The 18,903-nt window shown below is 46.8% G+C and overlaps 1 protein-coding gene across 5 annotated transcripts; it reads left to right on the forward strand.

Moving 5' to 3' along the window:
- Positions 1–737: 737 nt before the first annotated feature.
- Positions 738–11,685, forward strand: UCP3 (uncoupling protein 3). 5 transcript variants are annotated; one of them, XM_030331156.1, is made up of 8 exons: positions 738–1,205; positions 5,137–5,244; positions 5,345–5,565; positions 6,307–6,517; positions 6,801–7,001; positions 8,198–8,299; positions 8,853–9,033; positions 11,027–11,685. In XM_030331156.1, exons 3-8 carry the CDS (start codon positions 5,440–5,442, stop codon positions 11,139–11,141), a joined length of 936 nt encoding a protein of 311 aa, XP_030187016.1. In that variant the 5' UTR covers positions 738–1,205; positions 5,137–5,244; positions 5,345–5,439; the 3' UTR covers positions 11,142–11,685. The 5 variants fall into 5 exon arrangements, with proteins under 5 accessions (XP_030187016.1, XP_030187015.1, XP_032451001.1 ...); XM_032595110.1 differs by lacking the exon at positions 738–1,205 and adding an exon at positions 3,185–3,448; XM_030331155.1 differs by lacking the exon at positions 5,137–5,244.
- The last annotated feature ends 7,218 nt before the right edge of the window (positions 11,686–18,903 follow it).

The raw sequence follows: 18,903 nt of genomic DNA on the forward strand, positions 1-18,903 counted from the left end.
AAGCATTATAAATGTTAGGATCCTCAGCAATCAAAAGAAATGAAGTACTGATACATGCTCTAACAGCAGATGCACCTTGAAAGTATTATGCTAACTGAAAAAGCCAGTCACAGGGGCGCCTGGGTGGCGCAGTCGGTTAAGCGTCCGACTTCAGCCAGGTCACGATCTCCCGGTCCGTGAGTTCGAGCCCCGCGTCAGGCTCTGGGCTGATGGCTCAGAGCCTGGAGCCTGTTTCTGATTCTGTGTCTCCCTCTCTCTCTGCCCCTCCCCCGTTCATGCTCTGTCTCTCTCTGTCCCAAAAAAAATAAACGTTGAAAAAAAAAAATTAAAAAAAAAAAAAAAAAAAAAAGAAAAAGCCAGTCACAAAAGGCCACATATTGTATGGTTTTATTTATATGGAAGATTCAGAAATCTACAGACAGAAAGTAGATTAGCAATTGCCTGGGGCTAGGTGGAAAGGGAAAAGGGGAGTGACTGCTGATGTAGCCAGGGATTTGGGGGGGAGTAAGGGGAGATTGGTGAAAATATTCTAAAATTGTGATGATGGTTGCACAACTGAACACTAAAAACCATTGAATTGTACCCTTTAAATAGATGTATTGAATGGGATGTGAACTATATCTCAGTAAAGCTGTTATTAAAAAAAAAAAAACTTAGAATCCTATTAGTACCTACCTCATAGGATTGTAAAAAATAGAAATAACATATGCAAAGTATCTAGCACATAGTAGGCACCAAGAAATGACCATTACTATCATTGTTAATGTTGGGAGGTCCAGGAGAACCCTGCCCAGCCTATCGTGAGTGGCCGTGACCTTTGAATTCTCAGGGGTGACAGGTCCAACCCCTATCCCCATATATACCCTTTGTTACCTGAGGTAGCTCTCTCAGCAGCTGGAAAGAGCTGTTTTTAAGAACCTCGAGTCAGAGGAACTAAACCAGATCTGGAACTCTGACCTTTCCCCTCACCGCCCTCCACTCACTGGCCAGCCAAGTCTTGTCAAGTGATCAGGCTGTCAACTAGTTTCTCTAGGGTAAGGTTTCAGGTCAGCTGGAGTGTATAAAGATAGGTGCCAAGACAGAGGCAGCAGAGACAACAGTGAATGGCAAGGGGGCAACGAGGTCCCTGCTGCCGCCTCCTGGGATGGAGCGCTAAGGAGTCTTAAGGAGGCCCTGTGCTTCCCCTCCCCTGGCTGGACTCACAGGTAAGACCCCTTCCTCCACCACCACCGTTCTGCCTTTCACAGCAGCTTACAGAGAGCAGCCGGGAGCTATCGGGGATCGCTAGCCTGGATCACTACAGACCCGGTAGATTTCCTTACGCCCCACCTTGTCAAGAGGGGGTAACTGCAATGAGGGCACCGTAGCAGGGCTGAGGCTCAACCCCAACCCCTGTGTCACTCACTCCCCCCCTTTTTCTGCTGGCTGCCTCCTCTGTGATTTTGCAAATCCCCATAGATAAGAAGTGGCTTTCTCCTTAGTCTGGCCCAGAATCCCCAGACTTCCTCCAGAGCATTAAGTCCTCTCCCCATAAGCATCCTGGGACCCCTGTCCTGAGTAGAGATGATGGGGGCACCTCTGGCCTGAGGCCTGACCCAAGTCGCATAGTGGGAGGTTACAGAGCCCAGGGACCTCTTCTCGGGTGGCTTCTTCAGCGGGGATGATATGGAGACTTTGCCAGGAGGGTGAGATCAGGCAGGGCATCTCAGAATGGGGTCCTCTGACCCCTGCTTCAGAGCTGCCGTGGAAAACAGATCCCCAGGGCCCAGCCCAGATCTGAATCAGGATCTCTGGTGTGAAAGGCCTCTGAGAATCCACCCTGTAAACAAGCAGCTCCGGGGATCCTGAGCTCTCCCTGAAGCCTAGGGCTCTGGACAGTGGAACGGGCACAGGTGTCAGACAGACCTGGGCTCCAATCCCAGCCCCATCCCTTCAGTCTTATGACTAGCTGAAGCCTTCAGCAGCTGAGGTCCCTTGTTTATGAAGTGGGAATAATTGTGACAACTACCTTATAGCCTTATAAAGGGACTGAGTTAGTCAATACCTATAAAGCCCTGAGCACTGTGCCTCATGCAAGAAGCACTGAGCAGACATTAACAGCGCACTGCTATGGTAGGCTGTGCAGCTGGAACATCCCATCCCTCAAGTGCCCCCACAAAGACACCGAGAGAAGATTCTGCTCTCAACTTCACCTTTGTCAGTGGCAAAGTTCTGTTGGCTGCTAGGTTTCCTCACGTATCAATTTAGGAGGCTGGAGTAAAGGGGGAAGGAGGCTGGAGAGCAGTGACCTCAGAGCAGCCCCTACCCGAGTCTACCATGGTGGCTTCCCTCTCCACCACAACTTGACCAATGAAAGTTCTAGAGCCCTCCCATCAAGGTATGGCTTTTGACTTGTGTCCATGCCTGTCCATTCTGCCTCTCATGAGTGGCTCAGGACTGCCTCTAGAGTAGGCTCCAGCTTCACCCGTGGCCACTGCTCTTGCCTGAATTGAGGCTCCAACATCTCTTGCTGCATCATTCCAACAACCTCCTCACTGCTCTGTGTCTCCGATCTCTCGTTCTGGTCCAGCCTTAACATTTGCACCAGCATGCTATGAACACAGGTCTGATGGTGTCATTCCTCTACTTGACAGCCACCAACCACTCCCCATTCTCTGCTAGATTCAGTACAGCCCTGGCATTCAAGACCCTCCACCGAAGAACACTGTGGGCTTCTCTGATTTCCCATTTCTCCACTTCAGCAAGTAGGGTTCCTTGGTCAGCTGGTCCTCCCTGGGACCCTCTAGCCGTGGGCCATCCCTGTACCAGGCTACACAGAGAAGCAGGATAAGTATACCATACCCCATCCCTGCCTTTGGGGATCCCTATCTAGAGGGGAAACCATTGCAGTTAATGAGTTAATCAACAAGAAGGTGTGTGACTAGAGGCAGCGGGGGCAAAGGAGTTTCTGGACACTTCAGCCTCCCCACCTCCCCCCCCAAACCAACCCCCAGGCCTGGGGAAAACAGGCCTCCCCAGGAAGACCCAGCCCATTAGGCAATACCCATGAAGTGCTCCCTGTTGGCCCAGGTACATCACAAGGGACATGGGACTTTGTTCTGAATAAGGAGGGGAACTGGATAGTTTTAAAACAGGGAATTGACACGATCTGACTTCTGTATGCTTGGACACTAGGTTAGGTCCCCATCCAGAAAACCTCCTCCTGCATCTGCCATTTGGGCCTAACATTTAGAATCGATGCATGATTCCCTTTACAGCTCAGTGACCACTAAAATGCATACAGTCATCCTATGTAAATCATACATCAAGTTTAAAAAATAAAAATAAAATTGTAAATGTAACCTCATGCTTGGAAAATTAAAATAACGCATCCTCTTCCTCCGGGCATGATTTAACAGTTGTCCATCCACACTATGACGCAGACTACCAGGCTGGGATCTGCTGGCTGGTGAGTTCCAACCTCAGCCCTTCTTCCTCTATCCCACCTCCTTAACTCCCTGGATGATTCAACACCTATCTGCAAGCTCCTTGAGGGCAAGGGCCAAACATGATCCATTCCATATCTTTCCTTCCCTAGTGCCTACTGTAGTAGTCAAGAAATACCTGATCATTAAGATAGTCACTTATACCTTAGCATGAAATTGAACATCTGTTTCTTCTTAAGAACAGGCTTTTCCAGGGGTGCCTGGGTGGCTCAGTCGGTTAAGCATCCGACTTCAACTCAGGTCATGATCTCACGGTCTGTGAGTTCGAGCCCCGCCTCGGGCTCTGGGCTGACAGCTCAGAGCCTGGAGCCTACTTCCGATTCTGTGTCTCCCTCTCTCTCCGCCCCTCCCCCATTCATGCTCGATCTCTCTCTGTCTCAAAAATAAATAAACGTTAAAAAAATTAAAAAAAAAAAAAAAAAGAACAGGCTTTTCCAGGGAAAGGTGGCAGCAAGCACAAGAGTTTAGGTGCCATGTAGGGGGAGGGCACAGCACAGGGAGAACCAGAGTTGCAGATAGCAGTCCTGAAAGAAGACCTGAGTGGTCACCCCTATCTTTTGGCGTCCAATTTATCACTGATGAACAGGTAATATATTATTCTCATTTACCCATAGGTTAAATGACATATCCAAGGTCCCACCACCCTTAGTAAGCCATGAAGACAGGGCAGGAGCTCAGGTTTCCTCACCGCAGGATCAGAGTTTTCCTATTGCCCATAGGAAGGCAACGCACACTGTGCCCACCTCATGACTCTATGGGACTGGCCCTGGCTCCAGAGGTGAGGACGCAGAAGGGTTCAGGATCCCAGCACACCAGGTGTATGTGCGAGTTGGGCGCCAGTGGGGTGACCTGCTAAGAAATGTCATCGCACCAAAAGCTTGATGCACAGAAGCCCAGGTTATAAGAATGCAGGGCTGCCCATGACAGTCTCCCAAGGTAACCACAGCTAAACCAGGACCTTCAGATATAAATGTGCCCCTGGTCAGCCAGCAGCAGTATGGGCAGCCCAGGACAAGTACACACCAGGAGATGAGGCACGTTCCCTTGGCCCAAGACTGATCCTCCTCTGTCTGAGGCGCTCGTCTGCTTCAGCTGAGAAGGGAAGGCCTCGGGGGTGTGGGGCAGGGGTTGGGGGAAGGGCACGTGCTGAGCCAGGCAGATCAGCGGCCACTGCCCCCCAACATTAGCAGCAGGATGTAGCCCCATCTCCCTAGGAGCCCTGGAGAGGCAGAGCAGCAGAGGAGCCCAGGACCCATTTCCCTCCCTCCTCCACGCAGAACATCAGCCTGGGAATCCCACAGTGTTGGGAGGAAACGCCTCTAGTCATAGATTAACCATCTGCAGTGACAGAGAAGGAATCGAAGGCTGGGAAGGATTTTGTTTAAGTATAATAAAAGTATATTCAGGCAGCCTTGCATAAAAAAGCCTTCATCCAAGCTAACTAGCAGTTTAGGTGAGCCAGGAGGCACATTTATTTTGTTGATTTGGGATAGAAAGACCTGAAGTGGGGAGACTTGGCAGGTTCTCCATACACTTCAGGGGGCAGGTCCTTCCCAGGGGGCAGCCTGATGTGAGGGAAGGAGAACAGGGTGTGGCGTGCAGTCAGAATGAGGTCTGGTCCCTGCCTGAGCCTCAGTTTCCTCCTCTAAAGGATGAAGATCCACCCAGTCAGTGGAGGGAGGAGGAGGAAGGCGAGGATTGCAAGAATGAACGGATTCTTAAAAGCCAAATCCACACAGCTAAGCATAGCAATGCCCAGGTTTTTCTCTCGCTAAAACCTCTGCCAGTGCTGAACGGAGCCTGGGGACAGGTGCAGATGGCCCAAGTTCCATCTGCCTCCTCTGGCCTGTCTCCTGCAGCCTCCTCCCTGCACTAAAGCTCAGGGCTACAAAGGGGCCTGTCTCCTTGGACCTCTACTGGGCCCTGGAGGGACCAGACAGAACCTTCTGGGACCATGGTTGGACTAAAGCCTTCAGACGTACCTCCCACAACAGCTGTGAAGTTCCTGGGGGCAGGCACAGCGGCCTGTTTTGCTGATCTCCTCACCTTTCCACTGGACACAGCCAAGGTTCGCCTGCAGGTAGGTGCTTTTTGGCAAGGGTCATTGCTCAGATCAAAGGAGGGGCTGAGTTCTCCACCCCAGCTCCCCTCATGTCTGCCAGCATGCTCTTCCTTACACAGAACCCTGAGCAGGCCACTCACTACGCCACTGTTTCAACCCTGCCTCACCATTTCCCCATCACCATCATCCAAGACAAAAAAAATCTTAATTAATCCCTTGGACCCTTCATGGCCTCACAGTAGTCTGTAAACCATAAAGTGTGAAGTAAAAGTAACCATGTGACCTTGGACAAACCGTCAACCACTTGTGGGAAAAACAATCTGCCCTCCATGTGCTCTGAGGGTTGAGCACCACACCGTGTATAACAGCTTATGAGCTATAAACTGCCACACGAGCCTCAGTTATTTTTACTGGGGATGTGATGGCTGTATAATCATGCTTGTTCTTGAAAACCAGCCCCATCAGGGTGCCTGGGTGGCTCAGTCGGTTGAGCATCCGACTTCAGCTCAGGTCATGATCTCGCGGTCTGTGAGTTCGAGCCCCGCGTCGGGCTCTGTGCTGACAGCTCAGAGCCTGGAGCCTGCTTCGGATTCTGTGTCTCCCTCTCTCTCTGCCCCTTCCCTGCTCATGCTCTGTCTGTCTCTGTCTCAAAAATAAATAAAAACTTTAAAAAAAAAAAAAGAAAAAAGAAAAAGAAAAAAAGAAAACCAGCCCCATCTGCCCCCTCTCCGCTCATGTCTCTGCCGGGATGTTTCTCAGATCCAAGGGGAGAACCAGGCGACGCAGGCAGCCCGGAGAACCCAGTACCGTGGCGTGCTGGGCACCATCCTGACCATGGTGCGCACCGAGGGCCCCCGCAGCCCCTACAATGGGCTGGTCGCTGGCCTGCAGCGCCAGATGAGCTTTGCCTCCATCCGCATCGGCCTCTATGACTCTGTCAAGCAGTTCTACACCCCCAAAGGATCGGACCGTGAGTGTCTGGTATCTTGTAGACACCGAAGGGGTGGGCAGAAGCATACTCAAGGCTACTGGGTCAAAGATGAGGGCAGTGCAGACTCAGAGGCAGAGCTGGGGCGCGGGAGGCTGATAACAGACACTCATGAGGAGGCCGAGCCACTGTCAGGAAAGCTCTAGAAGCCTGGCCTAGAAGAAGAGGCAGGCATCAGGCAGGGGCAGCTCCCCAGAGAACAGCATCAAGTCCAGAGAAGGGCTGGGTGGCAGAACACCGGCCCACTCTCTCTCCTTCTCTCCAGACTCCAGCATCACTACCCGGATTTTGGCAGGCTGCACCACAGGAGCCATGGCGGTATCATGTGCCCAGCCCACGGACGTGGTGAAGGTCCGATTTCAGGCCAGCATACACCTTGGGGCTGGGAGCAGCAGGAAGTACAGCGGGACAATGGATGCCTACAGGACCATCGCCAGGGAGGAAGGGGTCAGGGGCCTATGGAAAGGTAGGTCTGGACTCCAGGCTCAGAGGGCCTTGGGCAGAGCATTCCCTACCCTAGGGCTAGGGCAGAGTACTAGGCAAGGAGAGATCTCCAAGCATGGTGTATTCCAGTGATTCTGAAAGAACAACCCAACCAAAACTGTCTCACTGCCCTGCCACAGTACCCCAAATTCAGTTCAACTTGTCAACCTTTCAGCGTGCACAGGCTGCTGTGAGGGAGACAGAAATTAATAGAAGACACTTTCCACAGCCTCGTGGCTCTCACAGACAGAGATAAGCCATGTCGAGGAACAGCATTCCACAGGGGAGGATGTGCTAGGTTCATACAGAGGTGTGGGGCCAGAGGCAGGAGAGGCCATGTAGTCTCCAGGGGTGGTGATGGAAGGTGATGCTTAAACTGGGCCTCAAGGCTCAGTGGGCTCTAGATGTGTGGAGATGGAAGGGAAGGACTTCCCCAGCAAAGCCCTATCAGGGGTGACTACAGGACATGGAGAAGAAATAGAGGCCACTGGAGGAGGCAGCTATGAGTTGTCAGGCACAGGGAGGTGCGGCGTGGAGGGGGCTTCTTCAGGAACAAGACTTCAGGATTCCCCGTGTGTCCAAGTGGTGACTTTGACAAATGCCGGAGTCTCTCTCACATGTAGATTGGGGGTCATACTAATCTTTGCAGAAGGAACAGTGACCCAGTGAAGGTTAAGGACAGGACACCTGGTCACAGCCTTATTTGCTATGTGCTTTCCCAGAACCCAGCCCTCGTCTATGATATCAGTGGCTTGGCCTTGATGCTCTCCTGGGGCCCCCCAGGGCCACCTTCCATCACTGCTCCAAGAGCCTTGCCTCTCTCTTCCAAAGAAAGACTTCCTTGTCTGGCTTTAGCCAGCTCTCAGGGAAGCTCATTTTAATTTTGATAGGTATTACAGATTATTCTCCAAAATATGGCTCAAGCAAATATAAGAGGGCCTCTCTGTTTTCTGTCTCTGAGGTGGATATAGATAATCTAAGAGTTGTTAACTCCAGAGAGGAAAGTGTAGAATCTGCTCAACTGAGGCAGGCTCCTCCGTGGAGCCTCCCTGGAATGGAACATTCCATTCCTCCCTGGAATGGAACATTCTGTTCCCCAAACTGGGGCCTGTGACCTTGCAACCAGGGAGCCCACATCTCCTATTTTCCACTCATCGGCCCTCACCTCCTCCTTAACAGGAACTTTGCCCAACATCACAAGGAACGCCATCGTCAACTGTGCTGAGATGGTGACCTATGACATCATCAAGGAGAAGCTGCTAGACTATCACCTGCTCACTGGTGAGGCCATGGGCTCCAGGCAGCTGCCCTCCCACAGCAGGGAGGGAACCTAGAATTACAGAGTGGGCACTACTCAGAGGCACCTGGGTGTTAGAAGGAGCAGAGAGAGGAGCAGCGCCCGATAAAAATGCCCAATGTAGGAGCGCCTCTCTACTCGCTAGATGGGGTGCTGCCCGATTCATGAATCGTTTAATAGAGCCAATTAGATCTTTTAAAAAATGCCCGGTCCATCATTGTGACAAGTGGGAAAGAGCCCTGGGCGGGGAGGCCAAAGACCTGGCTTTCAGCCAGCACTTCCCACCATACCTCTTTAAGTAAGAGTCTCCTTCTCTGACTTCATTTTCCTCTAATGAGGTCATTGGGCTGCATAGCCTTCCAGCTCTGGGACAGCCCTGTTCTATTTTGCGAGTACTGTGAGAGGTTTAGACAGCACTATCCTTACACGCGAGGAGTTCACAGTTTGGTGAAGGACAAACGATGATGCACATGGAACAGAGAGCAAGTGTGCTGCCATCTCACAGCTCGATATTTGCCCTGCCCTCTCCTGCTACAGACAACTTGCCCTGCCACTTCATCTCTGCCTTTGGAGCCGGCTTCTGTGCCACAGTGGTGGCCTCCCCAGTGGACGTGGTGAAGACCCGGTACATGAACTCACCCCTAGGCCAATACCGCAGCCCCTTGGACTGTATGCTGAAGATGGTGGCCCATGAGGGCCCCACAGCTTTCTATAAGGGGTGAGCCTCCCCCTTCCTGCTTCCAGCACCCCCTCCCAGAGAACCCGGGCTTGTTTCCTTCCCTCCTTCCTTCTTCCCCTCCTTCCATGTATAATGTGCCTGCCATGGGTCCACCTGGGGACATGGTGGTGAACAGCACAGATGTAAATGCCTCAAAGGAAAAATATAAAGAACTATGGGAGTTTAAAAAAAAAAAAAAAAGTGGACCAAATCTGATTTGGAGAGTCAGGGAAGGCTGCCTGAGAAAAAGAAGTCTAGGCATAGGTCAGAGTGCTTACTGGGCAGGAGAGAAGGAGGGAGAGGTGGTTGGCGATCTTGACTTTTCTCCAACCCACAGTCATGACTGTGGAGCACCACTGATGGCGGCCAAAATGCCCAACACACTTCACATTGTCTTGCCTCTGTGTCTTTGCTTTTACCATTCCCTCTTAATGGAATGCCTTAAATCTTAGCCATGCTTCAGAACTAGTTCAAATGCCACCTTCTCCCCAGCGCTCTCAGGTCAAATTTTTCCTCCTCCCTGTGAGCTTTAGCAATGCTTCCTTGATATCATTTTTTATGGTATTTACCACCTCCTACTTTGTGTTATAGGATTTGTAAGTTTCAATTATCCCCCATGCTAGATCGTAATGATCACAAACTTAAAATGTCAGAGCCGTGGCTCTAACCCAAATCATCAGATGCTACCTCCCCCCTTCCACCTCCTACCACTGACGCCTTCAGCAGACAGTTTTCTGGTGCCCAACCATAGATTGGACCAAACATGCAATCAGGTTCTCAACCCTGGGAGTGACATAATAAAACTATTTCAGTTGGCAGATTGTTCTTTCCCTGTAAGTGCTTCTATCATTACAATCGATCAGTGGTAGCCACCTGTCTCAGTTCATTCTTTCACTTGGAAAACATTTACTGAGCATCTCCTGTGTGCTGGGCCCTGTGCTTCCCTCAGAGAGCGGCAGACACATAGGTGACATTTATTGAGCATTTACTGATACTGGGCCCTGCACCGTGTGCTGTATAGTAACTCACTGAATCCTTCACAACAACCCTATGAGGTCAATATTGTTATTTTGCTTATTTTACAGATGAGGACACTGAGGCTTAGGAAGATTCAGTAACTTGTCCTAGGTCATGAAGCTAGAACCTGAAAGAGCTAGGATTTGAACCCAGGTCTGATTCTGGAGTTCATATTCATTGTCTCAGTGCTATACTCCCTGTGGAGCCTAGGCTGAGGGTTCTGGAGAGGTCTTGGGATGAGGTTGTGGTGCCCAAGCTAAGCCCTCCAGAGCCTAGAGCAACCAGCCAGGCAAGGAAGAGAGTAGGGGACATTCCCAGACAGAGGGAGCATCACGAGCAAAGGCACGGAAGCAAGGCTGGCAGGAGAGAGAAGACCTGGAGAGGATCTGCAGAGAGAGAGGCTGAAGAGGGAGCAGGGCCAGGTCACAGGCTCCTCCCTGAGTCTGCGCAGCTAAGGTGGGGACTGTCTCCCAGCTGCACTAACACAGGACAGGCAGGCTCTCTGGAGATTGGCTAAATTTGGTGTCACCCAGTCTTCGCCCTGTGGTGAGCCAGCTTCTAGGTGCCCTGGTGGGACCCCCTCAGGGATGGCCCCTCAGTCTGTAAATGATCCCAGAAACACCCAGCAGCAGGGTGGAGTCAGGTGGTTTTAGTTGAGCTCCTTAACTGCCCTGGGCCTCAGTTTCTTTTGAAAAAGAAACCTGGCAACCATCACAGCTACCTTATAGAATTATAGGAATTAACTGCCTAACACAGAACCTGGCTCAAAATGTGTTTTCTTTCCTTTCCTTTCCTGACTGCAACTTCTGCCTAAATTCCTTCAGCAGAGAAGAAAAAGCCTAAACAGATCTCAGAAAATGCTCACAAGAGAAGCCTAGGTCCTTTGGCACTAACACTGTGAATGGGGGGAGCACTGGAAATCTCTTTGGGACTCTTAGTCCACTCCACCTGATGTTTTGGTTGTTTCTCTCATCAGGTTTACACCATCTTTTTTGCGTTTGGGAGCCTGGAATGTGGCGATGTTCGTGACCTACGAGCAGTTGAAACGGGCCTTGATGAACGTCCAGATGCTACGGGAATCTCCATTCTGAATAAGGCAGGGCCGCTTGGTACTTAAACTGGAACAAAACCAGTTAAGACTTTACTAGAGCAGTGGGTCCATACACACACAAACCCACACATGTTTACAGAACTGTTTACTTGCTGCTAAGTCAAGAAATAGAAGCGGAGGAAGGATTCTGGTCTTCGGTGCTTTGTCTTAAGAACACAGTTGTTTTGCACGGACAAGATGGCAAATAAATTATATTAATTTGGGGGACCCATTAAGTTGGATGCCTAATATTTAGGCAAGAAAAAATAAGCCAAAACATCCATGTGGATAAAACAGAAGTTTGCAAACTATGTCCTTTAAAAAATAAATCTGATTAGATGATGAACGGTAGACAAGAAGGACTGCAAGCATGGGACGGGAGTGACACACGGTACTTGGAAATCAGCTAAGGAATTTGGAGGGACACTGCCAAAGCAACGTAGCTGTGACTGCAGCCTTTGGTTAACTGTGGATCATCAGCCATATGTGTAATGTGTCTGCCCTTCAGAAGCCATTGAGATTCTAGAAAATATGAGACGAGAGAGAGAGAGAGAGAGAGAGAGAGAGAACCTGGAACCTGTGCCAAAGGAGCACTGCTGGGCCAGCAGGAGGCTGAGGTTTGTAACTGTTCCCTGAGGACACTGGAAAATGAAAAGGGCAGACTCCATCTTCTTTCCTGTAAAATGGCAGTCATAAACCCTTCCTTCCTATCTCACCAAGGATGTTATGAGGATCAAGTGACAAGGTGGACATAAAAGCACTCTATAAAAGCAAGAACTCTTATATTTACAAGTGTAAATATAAGGATGAGGCCTTGGGAGCTATTTTCTCAGGACAGTAAGGAACTTTCAGGGAAGTTGTTGAAAGGCTGAAAGGTTGTCTAGAGGCTAGACCAAAGGAACGAGGGGCTGGGGGCCCAGGGGTGACAGAGGATGACACGCAGGCACCGAAGCCCCACTCCCATGCAGCCCTCGCTTCCCAGCTGGACTGTGAGGCACCTCAAAGGGTGCCAGGCTTGGGGGGAAAGAGGTAGATGTCAGGCTTGACAGCCTGAAGTAGCAGGACTCAAGAGTTCTTTGGAAAATTATTATAATTCAATAAAGGGTGTGGGAATGAGAACAGCTATTTCTTTTTGCCTCCTCTTTCTTGGACAGAATGCCTCTTTCTCACCAGGTTCCCTGTTTGTCAGGGCTGGGCCTTTGGCCCCACATGCCCCAACTGCCTTCTGCCTTCCCCAGGCTGGTTGCTAGGCTTTTTAGGGCTTTGGCTTCTCCATCTGTATGTAAAATGCGGGCTTGAACCAGATGACCTCCTTCTGAACTTCACTGGACTTCTTTCAGGTTGATAATGCAGACCCAGAATGTTGGTCTTTTTCTGCTTCTTAGCAGCCTATGTGGGTCTGATGACAGAACTGGGTTCTGTCCCCTCCCCCACCTCACTAGCAACCTAACCACCGGAAATCCTTGTACCCCAGTGTCCTAGCAGAGAAGTGGAAATAACAAGCCCCCACCTTGCAGAAGTGCTCAGCAACATCATCCCTCCCTCTCCACTCTGACCCCCCTGCATCCTGGGAAAAAGCAAATGTCCACTTGCCCTCAGCACTTCCCTAAATCTAAATTATAATTTAGAGATTATCAACATATACGAACTGGAAAGTCCAAACAAAAGCAAAAAAATAAAAATGATTTTTATTTAATGTCTGGTTTGACTTTCAAATAAAACCTATATTTAAATTTTTCTCTTTCTTTTGACTTGACTGGCATGTGCAAATCATTCTTAAATCCCAGGTCTCAGTTTGTAAGTTCCTAGAGGCCAGGAACTATGTCTTCCATGAATTTCTATATAGCAACATTAACACATCCTCTACCCAGAGCAAACCATTCAGATATTCAGATGATGCTGCCAAAAGAGAGAGGGGATCAATTCTACTAAGATATTTTGATTGGGATCAGCACCTTAGTGACCTCTGAGTCCAGACTCTTGGAGAAAGGAACACAAGATTAGTGGGAGATCTTCTACAGTTTCCCAGGTAAAATATTAGATCTCTTTCCCCACTTCTTAAAAGCAGAGGTTGAAACAAATGACCTAAAGCTCTAAAATTTGGTGGTTGTAAGGACTGAGTGAGACAGCTTCCTCTAAACCACACTACGCATGCCCTTCCTAGTCCTGACCCCACTCTCTGCCACCAGGAAGTCATGAATGAGATCTCATAAGAAGGTCAGATCACAATCTGAGACTCACACAGGGAAGCCAGCTTCTTAGCTCTGTGCAGCCATTCCCCACTGCACACCCACAGACACCTACTCCATCAAGTCAGTAAAAGGAAAACTGCTCTTTCTCAAACTCTTCAGGCAAAAATGAGATAGTAGGGGCCCCAACACAGTCACATTTGTGACATAATGGATAACTGACTTCATATAAATCTTGTAAGTAAAGGTAGTATTTTTTTTTTAATTTTTTTTTTCAACGTTTATTTATTTTTGGGACAGAGAGAAACAGAGCATGAACGGGGGAGGGGCAGAGAGAGAGGGAGACACAGAATCGGAAACAGGCTCCAGGCTCTGAGCCATCAGCCCAGAGCCTGACGCGGGGCTCGAACTCACGGAGCGCGAGATTGTGACCTGGCTGAAGTCGGACGCTTAACCGACTGCGCCACCCAGGCGCCCCAAAGGTAGTATTTTTTTTTTTTTCAACGTTTATTTATTTTTGGGACAGAGAGAGACAGAGCATGAACGGGGGAGGGGCAGAGAGAGAGGGAGACACAGAATCGGAAACAGGCTCCAGGCTCTGAGCAGTCAGCACACAGCCCGACGCGGGGCTCGAACTCACGGACCGCGAGATCGTGACCTGGCTGAAGTCGGACGCTTAACCGACTGCGCCACCCAGGCGCCCCAAAGGTAGTATTTTTTAAAGAAACATTTTATTCAGAAGGAACGAATGTTAAGTAAGGAAATACAATCATATCTCTATGGATGAGTTCATTTGTGTCAGGACACTTTCAAAACTGCTGAATGCTAATATAAAGGACAACCTTCCGTGTACGTACAGTATAAGCCACATATTGTACTAAGTGCTGAGATAAACAAGGCCAATCCAGCCTCCAAGGAGCTCACTGAGGTGGAGGATGGTGGGGCAAGGAAGACAAATAAGCCATATGGAGTGATAAAAGCCACACTAGAGATATGCATAAGGCACCGAAGAGCAGGGACACAGATTAAGGACATCTGACCTGGTTTGGGGTCCAGGAGGCTTCTTGAAGGAAGACACCTACAGGACAATAGGAGTTATCTAAACAAAAGAGGGTGCTTCTGCTAAGGCCCAGAAACAAAGCAAGAACAAGGGGCATCCAAGTTTTGCCAGTTATCAGTACGACTGAGTTGTAGACCTAAACGTAAGCAATGAGAGAGATGGGGATGACAAAGAAAACAGGGACCTTGAAATGTTGTAGAAGCTACATATTATGGACTGAATGTTCTTGTCCTCCCCAGAATTCATAGGTATTAGATGAGGTCATGAGGGTGGGAACCCCATGATGGGATTAGTGTACTTATAAGAAGAGGAAGAGAGACCAGAGCTCTCTATCTCTCCACCACGTGCAGACACCGGTGAGAAGGCTGTCTGCAAGTCAGGAAGAGGGCCCTCGCTAGGGAACCAATTGGCTAGCACCCTGATCTTGGACTTGCCAGCCTCCACAACAATGAGAAATAAATCCGTTATTTAAGCCACCAATCTATGGTACTTTGTTATGGCAGCCCGAGCTGACCAAGACGCCACATTAAGGAGTCTGGAGTAACTGGGTAACGTGGAGCCACTCAAGTGTTTTAAGGAGGGAATGAGTAGCTGCACTGTAGAGAATAAATTAATGGAGTGGCCTCTGGTAAGATGAGGCTATTGTTGAAACCCAGGCAAGGGTACTAACAGTGAGAGTTCAATGAACAGAATGGTAATAAAATCAATATTCCTTGGAAAGATTCAACCTGGACACAGTAGTAAGAAAAGAGAAGAATGATACGTGTTTTAAACACCATAGAAATATCCTCAATAATATTCCTAGCAAATTATTTCCTGGCCCCTGAACCAAATCGCTTGGGTATTGGCAGCCTCACCATTTCCAGCTCTGCCTAGGAGAGAGCTTTCTGATAATGACCCAAAGGTACAGACCTTGTACCATTTATTGCTTTGCCCACTTCTGTTATCTCTTAGACATACGCTGGGTCTGACATACATGGCAAACTTAGGTGCCCCTCTGATAGAGGCCCACAGCCCTGGTTACACTGTTTACCTGCCTGGCAGTCCCATGAGCCTGTAAATTCTTTGCAGGCATGCATGGGGTCATGTTTACAATTGCATCTCTCATCCTCTGCAGAGTGCCTAAGACATTGCAAAATGGGTTTATAAATGAATTTTTTGTTAATTTTTAAAAATACACATAATATAAAATTTACCATCTTAAGCATTTTTAAATATACAGGTCAGTGGTATTAAGTGTATTCATACTGCTATGCAACCATCCACCCACAAAACTCATTTTTCATCTTGCAAAACTGAAACTGTCTTCCTACGAAATGTAACTCTCCATTTCCCTCTCCCCCCAGCTCCCTGTAACCATCATCCTACCCTTTTTTTTTAATGTTTATTTATTTGTTTTGAAGGGGGAGGGGCAGAGAGAGATAAGAATTCCAAGCAGGCTCCACGCTCAGCAAAGAGCCCGACATGTGTGCAAGATCATGACCAAGCCAAAATCAAGAGTCAGATGCTCAACTGACTGAGCCACCCAGGCACCCCCGTCATCCTACTTTCTATTTCTATGAATCTGACTACTCCAGGTACTTCATACAATCATATAGTATTTATATTTTTGTGACTGACTTATTTCATTCAGCACAATGTCCTCAAGGTTCATCCTTGTTGGAACATGTGTCAGAATTTCCTTCCTTTTCAAGACTGAATAATATTCCATTATATGTATATACCATGTTTTGTTTATCCATTCACCTGTTCATGGACACTCAGGTCGCTTCTACCTTTTGGCTATTGTGAATAATGCAACATGCATGTATAATATCTTTTCAAGACCCTGATTTCCATTGTTTTGTGTATATCCCCAGAAGTAGAACTGCTGGATCATATGGCCATTCTATTTTTAAGATTTGAGGAACCATCATACTGTCTTCCGCAGTAGCTGTACTCTACATTCCCACCAACAGTGTACAAGAGTTCCAATTTTTCCCACATTCTTACTAACATTTATTTTCCTTTTTTTTTTTTTAAATCATAACTATCCTAATGGATGTGAGGTAGTATCACACTGCGGTTTTGATTTGCATTTCCTTAATGATTAGTGATGTTGAACATTTTTTCATGTGCTTATTGGTCATCTGTATATCTTGTTTGGAGAAATGTCTGTTCAAGCCCTTTGCCCAATTCTAACTGGGCTCTTATTTTTGTTATGGAGTTTTAGGAGTTCTCTATCTATTCTGGATATCAATCCCTTACCAGATAATGTGATTTGCAAATATTTTCTGTATTGTGTAGGTTGCCCTTTACTCTGTTGATTGTGTCCTTCAATGCACAAAAGTTTTTAATTTTCATGAGCTTCAATTTGTCTATGTTCTCTTTTATCACCTGTGCCTTTGGTGCCTTATCCAAGAAATCACTGAAAAATCTAATGTTGTAAAGCTTTTTCCTTGTGTTTTTTTTCTAATAGTTGTATAGTACTAGCCCTTACATTTATGTCTTTGATTCATTTTGAGTTAATTTTTACATATGGTATTAATTAGGTAAGTGTCCAAGCTCATTCTAAAATGAATAATTTTTTAAAAGGTCAAGAAAATTCCTTCCTGAAATATAGCTTTGCTGTTGGCAATCTAAAACACTGAATAATCTATTTTTACAGGGGTGGAAATCTCTTGAGTATATAGTATACATGTGAAGTCATGTAAATGGAATGACTATTGACCTTATAACAAAAACAAAATCTAGAATCCCAGCTGTGATACTTTGTAGCTATGAGACATAGGTCAAATTCATAGTCTTTCTGAGCCTCAGATTCTTTATCTATGAAATATGAGAAATGATTTGGCAGAGAGAAAAAATCTATAGCTTTGTCAGCTAAAAGTGGTGAACTTTGTAGAAAACAAACTGGATTCCCCACGCGTTGTTGGTGACACTGTACTATGATACAGCCATTTTAGAAATGTTTGAGTTCCTTAAAATGTTAAATATAAACCTACCATAAGATCTAGCTGTCATCCTACTCTTAGGTATTTACCTAAGAGAAATGAAAGCGTATGTCCACAAAAAGACTTCTACATGAATGTCTGTAACATATTATTCATAATAGCCCAAAACTGTAAATATCCCAAATCCCTAACAATAACAGAGAGGACAGACACAACATTCATTATCACTATAATAGAATAATACTCAGCAGTAAAAGGGGAACAAACTACTGATACACATATCAACATGATGAGACTCAAAAAACATGTTAAGTAAAGAAACTAGACACCAAAGATTACATCTCATTTATATGAAAACTTTAAAGCTTATTTATTTATTTTGAGGGAGAGAGGGAGAGGGAGGGAGGGAGGGAGGGAGGGAGAGAGTGAGCATGAGTGGGGGAGGAGCAGAGAGAGGGAGAAAGAGAATCCCAAGCAGGGTTTGTGCTGTCAGCGCAGAGCCCCATGTGGGGCTCGATCTCACAAACCATGTGATCATGACCTGAGCCAAAACCAAGAGTCAGACACGTAACTGACTGAGCCACCCAGGTGCCCCATTTATATGAAAATTTTAGAAAATTGGGGCACCTGACTGGCTCAGTCAGTAGAGCATGCGACGCTTAATCTCAGGGTTGTAAATTCAAGCCCCACATTGGGTGTAGAGATTATTTAAAAATAAAACCTTTAAAACAAATTTACAAAATGCAAAACTGTAGAGACAGAAAGATTAGCAGTTATGTAGGGCTGAAGATGAGAGAAGGAAATGACTACAAACAGACACAACAGAACTTTTTGGGATGATGAATTGTAGTAATTGTTGTACAGCTATATAAATTTACTAAGAATCAATAAAACTGTACATTTAGCAATAGGTGAATTATATGGTATTTAAGTTGCACTCAATAAGGCTGTAGTGGAAAAGGTTATGTCCTAGTTCACAGCAGTACTACTGTAATAGACAAAAACGAGAAACAACATAAATGCCTGTCAACAATAGAATGGATAAGTTGGATATATTCATATGATGGAATACTATAAAGCAATGAGAATTAACTACAGCTTCATGTACCTTGGATAAATCTCACAAACACAATGTTGAGTAAAAGACACATAATAGTACATAATGTATAATTCCATTTACGTGATGTTTAAAAACAGACAAAAAAATATTTGAAATACGTAGAAATCAAGATAGTAGTGGGGTGCCTGGGTGGCTCAGTCAGTTAAGCATCTGACTCCTGATCTTGGTCTTGATCTCAGGGTCATGGGTTCAAGCCCCATGTTGAGCTCAAAGCTGGATGTGAAGCCTACTTAAATAAATAAATAAATAAATAAATAGATAGATAGATAAATAAATAAATAAATAAATAAATAAATAAATAAATAAAAAGACAAACAAATCAAGATAGTGGTTATTCTTTGGGTGAACAGAGGCAGTGAGGTGTTAATAATGTTTCTTTTTTTAATTTTAATTTTATTATTTTCAGTTTTACTAAGGTATCATTGACAAATAATATTGTTTCTTGAGATATGTGCTCATTA

This window comes from Lynx canadensis, chromosome D1 (genome assembly GCF_007474595.2).
Source record: "Lynx canadensis isolate LIC74 chromosome D1, mLynCan4.pri.v2, whole genome shotgun sequence".
Taxonomy (NCBI): domain Eukaryota; kingdom Metazoa; phylum Chordata; class Mammalia; order Carnivora; family Felidae; genus Lynx; species Lynx canadensis.

Excerpts from the sequence above, each read along its gene's own strand:
- UCP3 (XM_030331156.1), top strand. The coding sequence starts at position 5,440 with ATGGTTGGACTAAAGCCTTCAGACGTACCTCCCACAACAGCTGTGAAG. Across the intron at positions 5,566-6,306 it reads CAGCCAAGGTTCGCCTGCAG|ATCCAAGGGGAGAACCAGGC; the intron begins GTAGGTGCTTTT and ends GATGTTTCTCAG. Across the intron at positions 6,518-6,800 it reads CACCCCCAAAGGATCGGACC|ACTCCAGCATCACTACCCGG; the intron begins GTGAGTGTCTGG and ends CCTTCTCTCCAG.